Source organism: Botryllus schlosseri, chromosome 8, assembly GCF_051294905.1.
Source record: "Botryllus schlosseri isolate E-star chromosome 8, Bs_hap1, whole genome shotgun sequence".
Lineage (NCBI taxonomy): Eukaryota > Metazoa > Chordata > Ascidiacea > Stolidobranchia > Styelidae > Botryllus > Botryllus schlosseri.
In genome coordinates, this window is record NC_137243.1 from 6,756,587 (window position 1) to 6,773,987 (window position 17,401).

Sequence of the window (17,401 nt, forward strand, 5' to 3'; positions counted from 1 at the left end):
TACAGTTACACAGTGCATAATTTGGAAGTCATTATTGAAGCGCGAACGGATAATGATCGAAGCGAATTGGAGACCCCGTACCGCAGCGCCGGACACATGCGAGTGATCAGTTCGTATAGTTCGGCTCACCAGCCTATATTGCATTGCATTTTGGTGATGGGATTGGGAACACAGGCTAGCGCAGGGGCGGGCAACATAGGGCCCGCGGGCCGGGTACGGCCCGCAACGGGATTTTGAGTGGCCCGCAGACACTTTCCGATCACACTTCCGATAATGTGGCACGTGGGTTTACATTAGGATTGCATTTAAAACAATCGGTGTTTTAAAACACGTTGTTTAAAACATGTTTTAAAATCGGTGTTTTAAAAAAAGGGCTTTAAAAAGAAAAAAAATCAAGTTGTAAAATAATGCCTATCACTGACGTTCGCTACTGATGAGGGTCATTCGAAATGCTTTTAGCGAATAAATTAACAACATGAAGTTATTGTTTTGCGTTATTCTGAAGTTCTGTACCACAAATGGCTTGATTTAAAAAAGCAAAACAAAAAAACAATAAAAAACATGTTTTAAATTAGGGCCTTATTGTTTTAATCATATGTTTGTTTTAAATTGATTTTTGTTTTAAATGCAACCCTATACATTAGCGGGCAAACTTTACAGCAATAAACATTATCAAGAAGAGGCGGCGTTACAATCTAACCGTAACAGCACTTCGCCAGACCCCCCCCAAACGTTGGTGTTGGGTCCCCCATATGTTGATGAACCGAACTTCAGGGGGGCTATGCCCCCCAGACCGCCTCAGGCTCTTCGCTTATTACCTCTACTTACTTATCCTCTACATTGGGGCCGTTTAGTGGGTCAGCCTTTCTCGCCTAAATACGCTAAGCGAGAAAATTTATGATTCAATCGGTCAATATGATCGGGAATTGCATATATGTTGCTATCAATTTTTATCCTCTCTCTGCTCACGTAATCAGATTTACAGGTAAAGCCGAGTGAGCGGGTTTGAAAAGGTAGGACCCCTCAATACTTTAATTAAACATCTTCGGGCGTATGCCCGTTGACAGGAATGAAACAGCACTTCGTCAGGCCACGCACAAATCTGCGGGATGGTATTTATCTTGTGAGGTTCAGATTGCCAAGACAGTATTTTGTATATATAACGAAGTTTTCGGTCAGCATTAACACTTTTTGGATTTTCTAACATTACGTGTTTTTCTCATGGAAATTTCGTTTCCAAAGTTTAATATAAAGAAGCCAACAACTCGATAGTTAGTATAAAAGTAAAATGCTGGAACTCAATCAACAATCAATCATGGAAATTTTGGGTTGCAAACCTCCTACATAGGTGCGAAGCCGACCTGGCTTAAATATCTTGGTTGAATGGGCCGTTGATAGTGTAGAAAAACGAGGACACAACATTGTGTGGCGCCAAAGCTAATACCATTCTTCGGTCCTGTACAAAATTAAAATAAATTGTTCACATCAAATGAAAAAATGTAATTGGGCCATGCTCAAAGTCAGGGGATGAGGTTTCAGTCATGGGCAAATTCCAGGTATGCTAGGAGAGATAGCTACCGCATGCGCACTTAAAATATCAAAGCGATATCTCAACCCTATACTAGCGGTGAGGTCGATTGTTACATTTGCCCCTGATTACATTTGTCCGCGGTCTCCCCTACTTTATATGTATCGGTGTGTCCTGGCGCGGTAACGGGGAACGCCAATATGCCCATTTCTATAAATCTTGAGTATTTTTTGTTGTGGGAAGAGTATAGGCTACCCGAAAATCAAGATAACTCGCAAGTTGAAATCGCGCCCAGCGTGAAAAAATTTTGAAAAAGTTGTATAAAATTTCAAAAAAATACTCTATAAGTTATGCCAATTCACGAAAGAATTTTGGGCCCCCTTTGAGCTCGCCCCCCCCCAATTGGAGGGTTTGGGGTGAGGCAGTTACAGGCCTGCGTGCAGTCTTTCCTAAGGTTTTCTACGGCCGTCTTGCAGCCGGAGTTCAAAGAAGTTGTTGACACTTTTGAGCGGTCACATTTGTCTTGGACATTACGTACACATCACGTTAATTATTAAAAACTGTTTTAGTCTCAATGATGTTCATTTTATTGACCCATCGCAGTGGATCTTCTCGCTATTTAGGTCATGTGAGCCACGACAGTAACACGCGTAATATTCATTGTTTTGCTTATCGTCAGCTTTCGTGCAACTTTTTCACTCGGTATCCCTCGTTTTTCATGCGCCCGTATTTTCGTCTCTACTAATGACTTTCTGGCTCAGTTCACCCCTTCTTCTTTTCTGGCACCTTCACTCTTGGCTTTTCATGCTTTTCATGTACTGCAATCGCAGTGAGGTTTACTATGAGGTTTATTATTAGGAGGCCAGATAAACCTCCGACGCATAGAGTTATAGGTAGAAATGGGGATCGAATCCACTACCATTGGTGTCGCCATCGATGGCGGCTTAACCAACTGCGCTACTCGCTTCCCCTTTTTGGTCTCCATGCGTTACAATTAAAGTTTACATTAAATACGATTTATTGTGGTGAGATAGCGTATATACACAGCTGCAACAACAATGGGGTTGCGAGTTCGAGTCCGACCGAGGTCGACTCCAGAATTATTACCTAGGTTCCTTCTCGACATATCATCCGTGTAAGCGGTGTCTTATAGAAACCTAAATTGGACCGTGTGACAAGTCGGTAGCAATAACAGAATAAAAATGAAGAAAATTGGCCTGGTGTAAACGATCATAGTAGACGACAAACACCATGAATACTACAAACACCCACATTAAATATGATTTAATCCTTGTATAGGTGGATAAATCCGCGATTAATATCTCGATTCAGGAATCAGGCCCGTCAAGTACTTTATTTTATGCATATCTGGCCCGCCAACTGGAGAAGTTGCCCGCCCCTGGGTTAGCGGCTAAATGGAATGGAATGGAATGAGTCATGGTCCAGTGACTTCAGCTGAATCGGTGATTCATGCATGAATGAATATTCCTGCGTTCACGTCATCTCATGTTGCTTGGCTGTCAACTAAAATAAGGAATAACGAACTATATGAAATTAAACTATAACGTATGACAGCATGACAGCCAGTTCTGGCAAAAAAAGAGTTTTATATCAAACAGCTTTACGAAGAGAGGCATCTTCTGGTTTCATGAATCGGAAATTAACATAATACATGTTGTATAATAGTATTCTTCAGTTCGCGGTCTCTCCAAAGTCCAAAGTATATCCTCTATAGCCCTGTAGATTTTCGGCGATATTTATCTTGTTATGTACAGTACATTTATCCAAGCGGTGGTCTGTTACTGTCTTTTTCAATTTAATGGACAAAATACTGAGCTGTTGACACTATCTATCTTATTGTAGTTGACAACTTGATCCACTGTCTATCTTGACTTATGACTTGGAATACAATTGCCCTTGCCCTATACCGTAGTCCGTAGCTAACACTTAACACCAATGCATTCGGTATGAAAGACATACTACTTATTGTAGAAGTACCGATACCTACTACCGTATACCACATGTTTTACGCCACAGTGACCTATACATAATTAATTCAAGCCTTACAATCTGTTGTTATAGTATATAGCTATATATGCGATATAAATTTAAAACATAGGCCTACCGTACATATCTGAAATATTATCTTTGAGGTAATCTGTAGATTTAGACAACCTCGGGAAACGACCAACAATCCAAAATATTGATATACAGCTCAGATCTGAACTTATAATATGTGGTTAACTATTATACCATGTTACTTGAGGTACAGACTGAGAAACAGTGGTTGCTTTCATCACTAAGTTGCACGAGACAAGGGTTTCTTGCATAGAATAATTGAGTAATTGAATGTAAAGTTGTGCGTGATGTTGGCACCAATTCCACTCTGGCTTGAGGCACATCATCGGACATCTACTGGAAGATCGAATTGATAACATAAATTTGACCAGATCTATTTCTATAGCACAAAGTGTGGAGTTATTTATTGAATTTGCGTTAAACCGAAAAGATTTGAAAAAAAAACCTTATAGTACATATTCCATGGAGGCTCCGTTTAATGATATTAAAAGCATTTTCAAGAAGCAAAGATCCATTCCTACTAATAAAGTAAGCAGTTTTCATCTGTTTTATTGTTTTTGTACCAGCTAATATTTGGATTTTGTCAATTCAGACATGTTTTGACTGTGGCGCGAAGAACCCAACTTGGGCCAGCATAACGTACGGTGTTTACTTATGTATAGACTGTTCCGGCGTTCACAGATCACTGGGAGTCCATTTAACATTTATCAGGTGTGTCTATTTAATTCAATTCATTTATAATATCAGTCGCGTTGGTTTTTTATAGATTTCGGTTTCTAGGGAGAAAAAGACAGAAAACAAATTTATTAATCATAAAACAGGAACACTAACTTCCTAGTGTAGCGAAACTTCATGGAGTATCTGATCCATGTTATTACGGTAGTGAATGGGATGCATTTCATGACGAATTTCCATCAAAACAGGATTATATTGTTAACCAGGGGCGGGAAACTTCTCCAGTCGACGGGCCTGATATGGAAAAATGAAGTACTTGGCGGGCCGGATTCCTGAATCTACACATTATACGCGTATTTATCCGCCTATAAAAGAATTAATCGTATTTAATGTAAACTGTAAGGGGGAAGCATAGAGACCAAAACAGCATTCAATGAATTTATAAACGTAATATACCTCAATTATTAATAGCTGTTCATGTCAATGAGACATCTGTGGCCTATCAAAGTTGTGTACAGGTTCTATGAACTCTGCCTTCATGACGGACATAAAGAAAACAAATAACTATAAAGAATAACTAAAAAATCAGTATTATATGTGTCCGAAAAAAGAAAGAATAACCTACAGTCACTACAATTTGACGTATAGGCTAGTAATACAAATAATGGGAAATTGCGGCATACTGTGACAGCGGTCGATATTATCATGTAAGACCTTGAACTGTCTGTGGGCCGCTCAAAATCACGTTCCGCGGCTGTATGTTACCGGTCCCTGCTATAGACCTATAACGCAGATCATGCAAGCATACAATACGGGGTATTAATACTTTTCAGACATAGAATCAGGCATTTATATGGAACTGAAGCTTGCATGAGAAAGCCCATCTTATCCGTTACAATTAGCTGTGTTGTAATAATATATTTTGAACCTCCGTACTAGAATACCACAATTCTTGGTATAGATCTACTCAACTGGACCAAAAGTGGACATGGGACCAATTACGGAGTATGCAGGTCGGCGGTAACGCCAACGCTAGAGCGTTTTTTCGATCGCACGGATGTAGCTCGAATGATATTCAAACAAAATACAACAGCCGCGCCGCTGTGCTGTACCGAGGGAAACTGAAAAGCATGACCGTGGAAGCTTTGAAGAAATATGATAACTCGGTATGTATGTACAGTGCAACAGGCTAGTTCCAGAAAATGATAATACCGTAGTGTATTTTTATACTGGCATATCTTGTGAATTGCGCTAGTCTGTTATTTTGATCGCTTGACACAGATTTTGAGCAGCAAGCACCCTGTAATGTAAGAACACTAAAATAGTACATTCACGGTTTGTTGGCAAAGCTTCTTCGAGATTCGGTTGACACTCATCAGGGGTAATCGTCAGCAACTAGTAGAGAATGGAAAAGAACATCGTATATCAACAATCGTATCACAAAATATGACGTCACCAGCTAGTTGCTGACGATTACCCCTGACGAGTATCAGCCAAAAATATTCGAGTTCATTTCAATATGAATATACTACTCGATCGTATATTATAGTTCTGTACCTCCCAGAAGATCTTCAAATATCAACAATCGTATCACATAAATATGACGTAACCAGCACAATCTTATTCGAAATTTCGTGCTGGCGACGTCATATTTTGTGATATGATTGTTGATATACAATGTCCTTTTTCCAATTCTCTTTTAGTTGCTGACGAGAGGTATAATACTCTTGATAAAACTAAATTCAAGAGCGATTGGTGTCGCGGATTGTGATGTCTAACAGAATACCACTAACGTAGGATGGACCTAGGTTATTCCAATTACTATTTTTTATTCCCACACCAGACCTAGCCAAGTACCGATAGGACTGGCTCAGGGGCTCAAAGGACATATAATTCAGCATCAACAATACAAGCAGTTACGATCTTTCAGATATCTCATATTTTTCGTTTTATGGTTCCGCAATTTTCCAGATGTCATACACAGAATACGCTAGCATTTTCTGATTAACTGAACACTATGTCATGTCAGATTTATACAACTAGAAATATCTAGTCGTCTAATTGAAGCGAAATGCCAATACGGGTTATCTAATTTTCGTGATTCGTGAAGTGTTTATTTGCTGTAGTTCTAATCTGTTTTGTGAACTTTTTCTGTGCTCGAATTTCAATACTAATCTAATGTCTGGATTTCCTGGTGCAACGCGAACCAAGCTTCTTGTACACGAATTTTACATTCTCGTGCTTATGAAACGAACTCTCCTTCAATATGAATTGAACTTCATCATTCAAAGTCCAAGTTGTCTCGAATTCAGCAATTGTAAGTCTAATCTAATTTGAAAAAAAAAAACGGTGTTGCTATAATTTCAATTCTAATCTAATTTGGAAAAAGCTGTGTAGTTATAATTCTAATTCTAGCCTAATTTGAAAAAACTGCTAGCTATAATGCTAATTCAACTCTAATTTGGAAACGCTGAAAAATTTCTAGGTGTCCTAGTTTGTATCGTGTCATGTGATACCATGTTTTTAGTTATGCTTGTTTATGCATGATGTGTGCTCTGTGCTGTATTAATGTCCGTTAAACATTGTCAACGTTTCAAAGGTTTTGCATATATCTTCGCAAAATTCGCCTGCCGAAACGATATCATCGTCCTCGCAAGCCGAAGATGATTTCTTCTCGAAATACGGCGGTGCTTCTATGAGCAAGAACTCGTCTCTCGCCAGTAACCAGTCTCCAAAACTGGGCAGACCTACTGAAGGACTAAAGCATGTTTCTTCGTCGCCCGCTGTTATTTCGTTGAGCAATGATGACAAAGGTCAGTGAACATTTGTATTTATGTGATGCCCGGTCAGCATACTTATATGTAGACATTGCTATGCCCTTTTGACTTCGGAAAATGATATACCGGTAGGCCTACAACTCTTATACGGTGTAACACTCTTCATTGATTTTGTTTCTATTTGTAAACTTCATGTTAACCATCATTGCAATATTGAGTGATTTGTTGTGTTATGCCATCAAGTGCTAATACCCCGTAATGAAATAACTAAATAGGAAAAGTGAGTACCATTTGATTGTAAATACCAATGCTACTGATAGCATACATGGCCATTGGCCATTCATTGATTGTCTGTTTAATGCTTCATTGCTTGTTAATTCCTATGCCGTGTTGAAGATGCCCCTCATTAATCCTACCTTGTTGAAGATACAAGAAATTTCCACTCTACTGGGTGTCAAATATATAGCTTTTCGTATTAGAATCATCAAGCAAACCTCAAACGACAAAGGAAATGGAATTTTTCAACACTTTCAATTCTAAAGTTTCCCAGACTCCTCCCGAAACCAGAAAAACAGCATCGCAATACAAAGACCAAAGTTCAAGCGGTGAGATCAGATAGTTCAATGGTGCATTGCTCTCTTACGATGATTTCAATTTGGCTGGTGTGCATTGATTTTAGGGATGTAAACGTAAATGACATGCAGACAGCATTAGCATTGAGTAGCAGTACCGATGTTTCTGTTATTGAAAACAAGATGAGTGTCATTATGTACATAGTGAAGCCCAGTAACTTGTGATAATTTACGTTATTTGACCATTTAGTTTTAACAGGTTTCAAATATCACAGTCTTCAATACTACCGGTCTATTTCCTATTGCTATTAGAAGAGCTTCTTAGAGGTACAGAACTTCATTGTACAATTGGACAGTATATTGATATTGAAATAAACCCGAATAATTTCGACAGACTCGTGCCGAACGATTATCCCTAACGAGTGCCCGCCAAAACCATTTGGGTTTATTTCAATATGAATATGCTGTTCAATTCTATTCCTATTATAAATCTTTGGAAATCTTAGAAAATGGATAAATTGCATCAATTTTATTGCGATTTTGGTAATAATGGTAGTCAGCTTAAAGCTGGAATCATAAGTTTGATTTTAATGAAATGTATTTTAGTACCCGGTGAAAACTGCTAGACTTTGAATTGAGGACCTGAACCAAATGTTACTGTGAAGTCAAAATCTGTACTGGCGGACTTGAAGCGATCATCAGTTCGTAATAATAATTTGTTTTACTGTTTCAGGTCCAAGTGTAAACGCTGCTTTGAACCAGTGGGGCTCCGGGGATGTCCTGCTCTCCGCATCGTTAAGTAACGCCAGTGCCAAGACTGATACCGAATCACAAGTTGCCAAATCGAAAGAGGAAGAATTCTTTTCGCGGTACGGAGGACTAAAGACTACAAACGAGGACAGGAGCCAAAAAACTGTGGAGAGCATGCTCATCAGTTTGAGCACGACGGAAAAGGTGGAGGACGTCCTAAAGAAGGATGAGGGTGAAGCCGTCGACAACGATTGGCCGGATTTGGACGATTTTTCTAAAAAGGAAGAGACGGAATCGAAGCCAGCTGCGATACCGGAGAACTCAGAATCCAAAAAACAAAATGTTGTGTTTTTATCTAATACCGCTGCCTCTTCGCCCGTCAGTAAAACATCGAGTATCCTGGGTAAAAAGAAAAAAGGTATGTGTTTCTATTTGAGGTGTGCGTTGAATATGCGCGGCAGTAAATCGAGTCCACGACTTTGTGCCGGTCATGCCTCGCGTCCAGAAGTGGTTGTGAAGCAGTTGTGAAAACATGACCACTTCGAAATAGTAGATGTAATTCGTTAAAGGCGCACTGCACTCTAAAAATGATGTGGTATCAAATTGAAGGGTAAAACGAAAAAAAAATTTTGGCCGCAGCCGTTTGCTTCAGAACGCCACCGTAATGGAGCAGCAATGTATTGAAATTTCCAGAAACACATCACGCTCCAGCAGTCGCGCAGAGATCGAACTTTATATACCGGTAGGCCTAGTTGTCAGCCGATGTTATGATGGAAATATGTAGTTCACGGACGCCGAGGTGGTTTAGATTCCGCGTTCAAAGGAAGATGTTAAGTCAGGAGATTCACGTCAAAATCAGGCCTAGTGTATTCTATTTCTGTCGCGTACAGTACAACATATTTCCTTCATAACGTCGGCCGACAACTATATAAATTCGATCTCTGCGTGACTGCTGGAGCGTGATGTGTTTCTGGCAATTTCAATACATTGCAGCTCCATTACGGTGGCGTTCTGAAGCAAACGGCTGCGGCCAAAAATTTTTTTTCGTTTTACGCTTCAATTTGATACCACATCATTTTTAGAGTGCAGTGCCCCATTAATGACTACCTCTGTCGGCATGTAGATCAACTGCTTCACATAAAACAGGAAATGTTGGGTAACATAACATGACCACTTGAATGATTGGTGCAAGTAGACAAAACTTACAAGATAGCGTAATGATGAAGCGTCCGACTTCTTGATCGGTAGGTCATAGGTTCGATCCCGGGCCGGGTCAGATCAAAGACCTGATTAGTAACACTGGTATCCATGACTTCCCTGCTTGGTGCTCATGCATGGATAGCATGGAGGGGTCGTGCAAGACTTCGAAAGCCTTACAAGGTTATATCGGCACCTTCCTTGTCCAGCAGCACATCCACATTATGCACTTGTGCTTATGCACAGATCGTATGCATGTATATCATGAGTGGGCGTATATGCCGCAATAAAGATCAAAGACAAAAATATTCAACGTACTATCATATTCCTACTCGAGTACTCTGGAAACTATACCCTCTTATACCTTCCCATTGTCGCACAGCGGGTCTCGGAGCCAAGAGGGGCAGCATCGGCGCGCAGAAAGTGAAAACGGACTTCAAAAATTTGGAAGATCAGGCCAAAGAAAGCGAAAGGCTCAACGCCAGCGCCAAGCCGCGAGCGCAAAAGAGAGAGGAGTATGTTTGTTGCGTGGTGAATAACGCTGGGCTAAATCGACTGCCTGAGTGATTGGATTTCGGATCAAGTCGAGTATTTGAATATCACTCATTATAACATCATACAAGTATGGATGGTATGGCAAGTTGAAAAATGTATGTTTTACGCGAGCACAAAGAAATTAATGCCAGTTCAACAGCACATCAAGATTCTTGCTACCACATAGACATGGTCTATTGCATTATGTGACAATGCCATCCTTCGATCACGGCATCCCAGAAATGTCGTTTCTACAGCAGCTTCGCAATACATGTTTTGGATGCTTGAAGTTTCAAGTCTTCCACGTTTGGGTAAACAGCACCGAAACCACAATCCTTGTTGATAATATAACTCTTATTTAATAATATCATTACAATTAATATTCAATTCGGATTCTAGCACTCGGATCATCGAGTCTGGCCTTAGTTATTGCTAGTTCGGAAACTTTTTTTTTTCCGACAGCTTATCGTCCATGCTTTCGTATCAACCAAGCAAGCCCACAGCGAAGGTGCCCGAGCACAAAGCGGAAATGGCCGACCGTCTCGGGATGGGGTTCTCTTCCGGGAGGTCCGGAATTTCGCACTCTGCCGCTATCGAAACTATCGAACAGGTGGGACGAAATCACAAGTATAAAATGTTGGTGTCTTGAAATGTTTATCTGGTAACTGGCTGGCACCGGCGGGTATCTCTGAAAAATTCTGCTTCACTTTTCAAAACTAAAACACAACCTCAACCGCAGAGTAATATATTGTTGGATGCAGAATTTCAATGCGTAACCAACTACGAAGACGAGATAACCTTCTGGGAAAATGTACATGTCTTGGGTACTTCCTTATCACGTCCACAACTTAAACCTAGTGCGAAGGAGTACGTGCTATTCGCTGCGACGGAGACATCTTTCGCCCTCCTTTTTCAGGTTTTTGAAAATGTCCTCCGAGGACGCCTAAATGAGCTCCTCTTTGGCAATGCGTCCTCCTTTACTGCTTTGAGGGGCTAAGATAATGGATAGATTTGAGTAAAATGGGCATGAACGACGCTAAATAGGAAATTCGTGGTTCGATTGAAAACGACGACCTGTTTTTTCAGTCAACATCACTAAAATCTTGAGTGAAAAGTTTGTAAATCGGGAGTCGAACATAAGTGATGACTTTTTTTTTTACTGAACTCATCAAACTTTTCAGCAAACTTAGCGAAGTCGGCTGATTTCAGTTATGATCAAGTAACTTTTCAGATTTGCTAAAAGTGTCCTCCGGTTCCAAAATATTGTAAATTGACTAATCAGCCTCTGTGATGGACTAATAATTGGCCGCCAGATTAAATTGCCGATCCTTTTTTTAGTCGGAACATATAAAATAAGCGGCGATATCTTACAATTTGACAAGGAGATGAATCTGATGACATTATTTTCAGTTGACAGACTCAGTTTATGCAGCTTGACCTGACAGCAGTGCCCGAGTCATAGTTATACCTATGGAGGGTGCAGCACCACTCCAAAAAAGGTTGAAGAGAACTGCCTTGTATCAGAATTCACGCTCATATAGTGACACTTTCATTTTCGAATTCATTAACACAATATCGCTTTCATTGTAATAATAGTTATTATAGTTCTAGTGCAAAACTCAACCAAGTGTTGAATTCATTGGTAACCCTTGAGATGATATCGATTTGTTTGTGTAGGAAGGGGTTCGTGACAAACGAAGCAATGGTGGCGGACGCCGAAAAAACAGATATCTGGACGACTCCGACAGTGACGACGATGATTTTGTCGTGGTGCGGCAAGTATGTAATTTTTTTCGGTTCTTGTCTATTCTGGGAGAATTGAAAGAGTTGTAAACACGTAACTAGACTCCTAGCTGCATATCCCTTTTACCATACTATCGTTGTTGTTGTACTACTGGACAATGGTTTTTTTCGATATTTTAGGCTGGCTCTCACCGACCGGAAATGTATCGAGACTTTGTAGCCGAGAGGTGAGTTTTCGAAGTCTATCATATTGGCAGTGCCTGTGGAAGCCTTTTCTGTACTGATAGAGCCAATATGAATTAGCTGTGCCTACTTCGTGTACTTCTCCGCATTGCTTACGTTGAGGAACTGCTACTTGCCTCCCACTCGCTACTTGCTTATGTTACAGACCGACAAGCTTCGATTCAAAGCCCATAAGCTCCGCTACGTCTTCGAATTGGGACAGCAGCGAGGTAATGACGCGATTTTGTCTTAAGCTATTTTAGATCCGTGACAAATCTTAACACTAGCCTCAGCAGCAAACTGCTGTTGAAGAAAGTGTCGATAATTCCGTTCTCGACATCGTTGATAGCGAACTGGGCATTTACCCGTTTGCGAATCGTATCCCTGGGAGAAGAGCCAGCGAGAGTGTACTTCTGGTAATGAGAGTAGCTGCAACTCGGCTATAAGTGTCACTTCAGCCGTGAACGTAGTTATGTAACGGGTATTTGCGCAAATACCGATGTGGCTGTTATGTGTACATAGTGATCTGCAGATCTGCAATAGTATTCTGAACCCCTGGTCTTGTCAGGGACGTGGTTGATATTTAAGGCTCGCTTGGACTTGTTGCTATTTGGTTGTCCTAGAAATCGAGATTCATGGCTTCTGACATCACTAATTAATATTAAGGCGTTGAGTATTTGCAAGTTTATTTCACAGTATAATCTAACTGTCTTAAGTGTTACCTCGTTTCATGTATTTCCTCGTGATTTTTCACGGCCGGTAACATTTCCCTGCATCGCCTGACAGCCGCTTGCCGGCTAGTGGTCAAATCTGATAATCTGTCTATTCTCCATGGTGGCTCCACAAGCTGCTGAGGTCATTTCAGGTTTTAGGCATAGGTTTATATTGTGAACATTCATTTACGAGCTCGAGTACGAGTTCTTTGTGTTATTGTAGGCTTACCATACGTCCTCTTTTAAGAGGATTTGTCCTCTTTTTTGACTTTTTTGAAAGTGTCCTCGGAGGACGCCCTTTTGTCCTCTTTTTTGAGATTTTGTCCTCTTTTTTGAAAATTTAGGTCAGATTTCGAGGAAATCGCTAGTGATATGCCGTAAATTAGCACAGAAGTGAATCTCCGGCGGGTATTTCGGAGGGAAAAGTGGTGATTTAAGCCCTGAGCGAAAAGAAGACCTTTTTTTTTAGTCATCCACCTGGCAATGTAGAGAGACAAACGTTATTTTGAGCTCTGAGCGGAAGTGATGACACGAAGTGGGAAAAATTTACCGGTTTTTGAGAATTCTTCTCCAGTTTTGCATGTCTGAAATTTTTGAAAAAGTGTCCTCTTTTTACATTTCCGAAATATGGTAAGACTAGTTATTGTATCACCATCCGTTGTCCATAATCGATGCTCGATTTTTACCAGTACCAGATTCCGCAGTTTTGAGTTGAAAGTAACAGCTATCAATTCGCATGCAGCACAGTTACTCTGAAGGCATGACATGTCGTATGCAATGCCTAATATTCCTCGTAAGTCTAAACAACTGAGCTTTAAAACTCACGTTTGCAACACAACCAGCAGACACATTTTGTAGAATGCCAGATACAGTGCATTTTAAGGCCTGCCAGACGCCTAATATTAGCAATCTGGTACAACTTCTAAATTTCAAGTTGATAGTCGAATGGTTATGTTATGCTGAAGGGCTGTCCTCGTTGTTCATCACGCCGGCACCACACTTTTTGATTTGGGATCGCCGTTTGCCATGCTATCTGTATTTTTAAGCATATTCTCAATCAAAATGATGAAGTGCAATTTTTATGAAGTCTTCAACTTATTAATTCATTCTCCCAACTCTTTCATCAGTCATGGCGTGGACGGCATGTGTCCGTTACACCTTCGGACATTAAGGTATGCATTCGGGACAGTGCAGCCGCATGATTTTCGTAGGAGAAAATATTTGTGCTGCTTTTTAGTTAGAATGGAACATGGATTGTTTATTTTATTTTTGTTTCAGTTAGCGGTGTCGCTTTTCGCTCATGCATGATGGATTGGAAGGGGTATAGTTCATTCCAATTGCAGTGTTTGTCAAGGTTCATTTAACTGTGTGCTGGTATGCTGGTGGTATTTATGCAATGGGCTTATGTTTTCCTACTATCAGTTCATTAAGACACATCACAGGCCAATCCACAAATTCCTGTGGGAATGTGTGGTTGTAAGTCAACTGTAGCTCTCACAAAGGCACTAACTGTGACAGCTGTGGCTCTCACAATGGACATCGAGCGTCGATATTGTTCTCAAATAAGGGTCAACAGCGGATCTTTTTAATAGCCCTTGCTCACTAACGATTTTACTGTTACAGTCTCGCTCTCGGGTGTCTCAGTTTGATGGAAGGTCAGCTATTAGTTCCGATGACTATTTTGGAAACGATGACAGTAAAAGGTATGTATTAATATAGGTGTCAAAAGGTGGTCATAAGTGTGTCTTTTTGTTGAAATTTACATCACAAACACCACAAGATTGTGGTATAACGAAGAGATTGAAGGGAGTGGGCTTTTAGTCGGCAGCAAAGTACTTATGTATTTTTTGGGTATTCGAGAAGGATTCTAGACTGCTGTACGTTTGTTGCTTACACTGGAACAGTTTATTAGACACATCTTAACTTTCACACTTTGGATTTTGAGAAATAGAATTTTTATTGTAACAAGTTTTCATCACTATAGCTAAGTTCACCGCCACGCGATATAGCTATAAACTGAATATATTTTCAAATGTTTGGCCGTTCAAACCGAGTCACTTTCGACTCGATAACATCCTGCAATGAATAGTGACGCGACTGATTTATTGAATAATTTACCATTCAGTGGTACACTCAATGTACTCAAGCAGGTTGTCCCCATATCTTGTTTCCGGCAATACATTCTCATCAATGTCACATCCAACTCGACATAGAGATTCGATGCTATTTAGTGATACTTGTCCCTCGGTATTTTCCAATTTATAACAAGCTTCTGCAAAGTTCTGATGTTTCTGACCACATCTCAGCCGTGTCACATTGTTTCACAGTTCATCATGGCACAAATATGGCCGGAAAAAAATGAAAATGTCATGTGTAAAATTGACGTGAGCTACTTTGATTCCACAGACGAGTTTTCTTCAGAGAATATATTAGCAGAACCGGTGACAGTGCCTGAAACTTAACTTATTTCAACCTTTGTAATCAGTCAGCCCTTTACATGCCCTCAATTTTCAAGGACTGGAGCATCATCACCAATGTCACCCGGGTCGCTGCTGAACATGGCGAACACGGACATGACCCAGTTGAAAGAAGGAGTCAGGAGCATGGCCGGAAGATTGTCTAACTTAGCCAATGACATGTATAACTCCATCCCTGTGAGTTGAGCTGCAACTATCATCCGTGCGTTTATGACAAAGCGTCATTTTTTTTGCAGTCTCGAGGATACGACAAGTACTGATCTTCGCGACAACTTTACGTGCAATTGCTTGCTAGTCGAAATGGAATGAATATTTAACGTTTGCACTAGATCATGTTCGCTAGGGCTGGCGGGTGCTTCCGACGCAAGATTTGCCAACTGCTCTTAATTATAACCTAGCCGTTGGTGTACTGTGCCTACTAGTATTCGTGCGGCCACCGTGTTTTGATTAGGCAAATGTCAAAGGTTCTAGTTGCATGTACATATTGAAGCTTTGTGGGAATAATATTACAAATTTTACTGGGAATTGCAAGTAGCGGCGGAGGACCCTTGTATATCTTGAAAGCTTGTTAGCTAAGTGGAGTGTGACAGAGTGTACATTTCGAAATAAAAGAGTTTTAATGGAGAATGATTGACTCTGTTGTAGAAAAGCAGCAGTAAAAGTCACTGGGATGTTCTGCGCCGTCCGTGGGGCACGGATTTGATTCTGTTACGGTCGTATATTCAGTTCATCTGCAGTCGAAGACAACCACTGCAAAAGAAATAAATCAGTTTTATATTCACAGTGATGAGCTTCGATCAACTCTGACTGGCCAGAAGGAAACAGGGATTGCACCATGTAGAGAAAGTTTGGTTGATGCTACTCAAAAGTAGAATTTCCTGGAGGAGTGGAGATCGTTGCGCATGTGTACAGTTGTACACTGTACAGTAGAGACAAGTCATTTGGGGTACTGAACGATAAACAATAAAATAACGTCATTGAAACAGCTTTTCGACCAACTCTTTATCAGTAGCAAACGAATAGGGTAGATCAGTGGTTCCCAACGTGGGCGATATCGCCCCCCAGGGGGCGGTCTAGGGGGCGATGACGCGTCAAATCAGCTGACCTTTTTTTTTCAACCCACGGAAATTTAGTTACGAAAGTGTCAAATTAGGCTTCGAGCCGAAAAGTTGACCTTTTTTTAGTCAACCCGCCGGTGATTATAGTTTGTATACCCAATTTTCGGTACACAAAATTTGGGGGGGGGGGGCGATGATTGGTGTTGAGCTTGGGAACCTCTGGGGTAGATCAAATTCGAACTGTGGAACAATTTTGCCTGGATGATGTAATAATAACAAGACAGCTAAGATACGATAGTAAGAACATAAATAACCGGAAACAACATAATGAAATATTCCAAGAGTGTAGAGGCGTTCCTTCTTTTATTATTACACCATACAGACAAAATTATTTCGAATTTGATTCACTCTATTACTGACGTTCACAACTGATGAGAGTCAGTCGAAAAGCCTTTAGCAAATAAATTAACAGTATGAAGTTATTGTTATTACACAGTACACACTATGCTTATTTTCTGGGAGAATGTTTATAGCAATCACGCACGTTATTGCATCAAATTCAAATGAGAGGCCGATACTGAAGAGAAAATGAGACAGAAAGCCTTTGCCTACTTTTTGGAAACAACTATAGACTCTAGGCACCACCCCGAACATTATTTGGAATTGTTCGAAAATGATCAAACTCTTACTTCGTTTTGTTCTTTTCTTGTACATTATCCTACAACCGCATTCGCGGCACCTGATCGGATCTCTGGAACGGATTTCATTCTCCTGATGACATTCTAAGGGTGAGAAGTCCAGTTAATCCACGAGACGTATATAGACACGAAATCTTAATACGAATACATTACCTCCACATATGTATATCATTGCTTTCGGTTGAAGACTAGCAGGGTCGCCATGAGCAGGAGTGCGACCAGGTGTCCTACCAGGAGTAGGCGCGATAGAGCTTGAGGGAGTATCCATACCCAATTACACCTCTTCGATATTAAAAGCACTGGCCCCAAATACTATACGATGCCGACTGAATAATCACACGCCAGCTGAAGTCAGCATTGCATTGTGACTAATGCACA

At 40.6% G+C, this 17,401-nt stretch overlaps 2 protein-coding genes across 9 annotated transcripts; one reads left to right on the forward strand and one right to left on the reverse strand.

The window, feature by feature from the left end:
* The first annotated feature begins 3,142 nt into the window (after positions 1-3,142).
* On the forward strand, positions 3,143-15,802 carry LOC145444899 (ADP-ribosylation factor GTPase-activating protein 3-like). 8 transcript variants are annotated; one of them, XM_080322952.1, is made up of 16 exons: positions 3,143-4,135; positions 4,200-4,318; positions 5,244-5,448; positions 6,882-7,095; positions 7,539-7,664; positions 8,365-8,799; positions 9,961-10,093; positions 10,575-10,722; positions 11,790-11,882; positions 12,036-12,082; positions 12,244-12,307; positions 12,365-12,493; positions 13,918-13,962; positions 14,414-14,493; positions 15,306-15,444; positions 15,504-15,802. In XM_080322952.1, the coding sequence occupies exons 1-16, from the start codon at positions 4,070-4,072 to the stop codon at positions 15,525-15,527; spliced, it is 2,067 nt and encodes a 688-aa protein (XP_080179078.1). In that variant the 5' UTR covers positions 3,143-4,069; the 3' UTR covers positions 15,528-15,802. The 8 variants fall into 8 exon arrangements, with proteins under 8 accessions (XP_080179078.1, XP_080179079.1, XP_080179077.1 ...); XM_080322951.1 differs by having other exon boundaries at positions 3,148-4,135; positions 11,790-11,891; XM_080322953.1 differs by lacking the exon at positions 15,504-15,802 and having other exon boundaries at positions 11,790-11,891; positions 15,306-15,453.
* A 59-nt stretch (positions 15,803-15,861) lies between these two features.
* On the reverse strand, positions 15,862-17,400 carry LOC145444907 (DNA-directed RNA polymerases I, II, and III subunit RPABC4-like). The gene is made up of 3 exons (XM_080322970.1): positions 17,177-17,400; positions 17,015-17,107; positions 15,862-16,017 (listed from the first exon to the last, which is right to left on the reverse strand). Exons 1-3 carry the CDS (start codon positions 17,289-17,291, stop codon positions 15,995-15,997), a joined length of 231 nt encoding a protein of 76 aa, XP_080179096.1. The 5' UTR covers positions 17,292-17,400; the 3' UTR covers positions 15,862-15,994.
* Position 17,401: the final 1 nt, after the last annotated feature.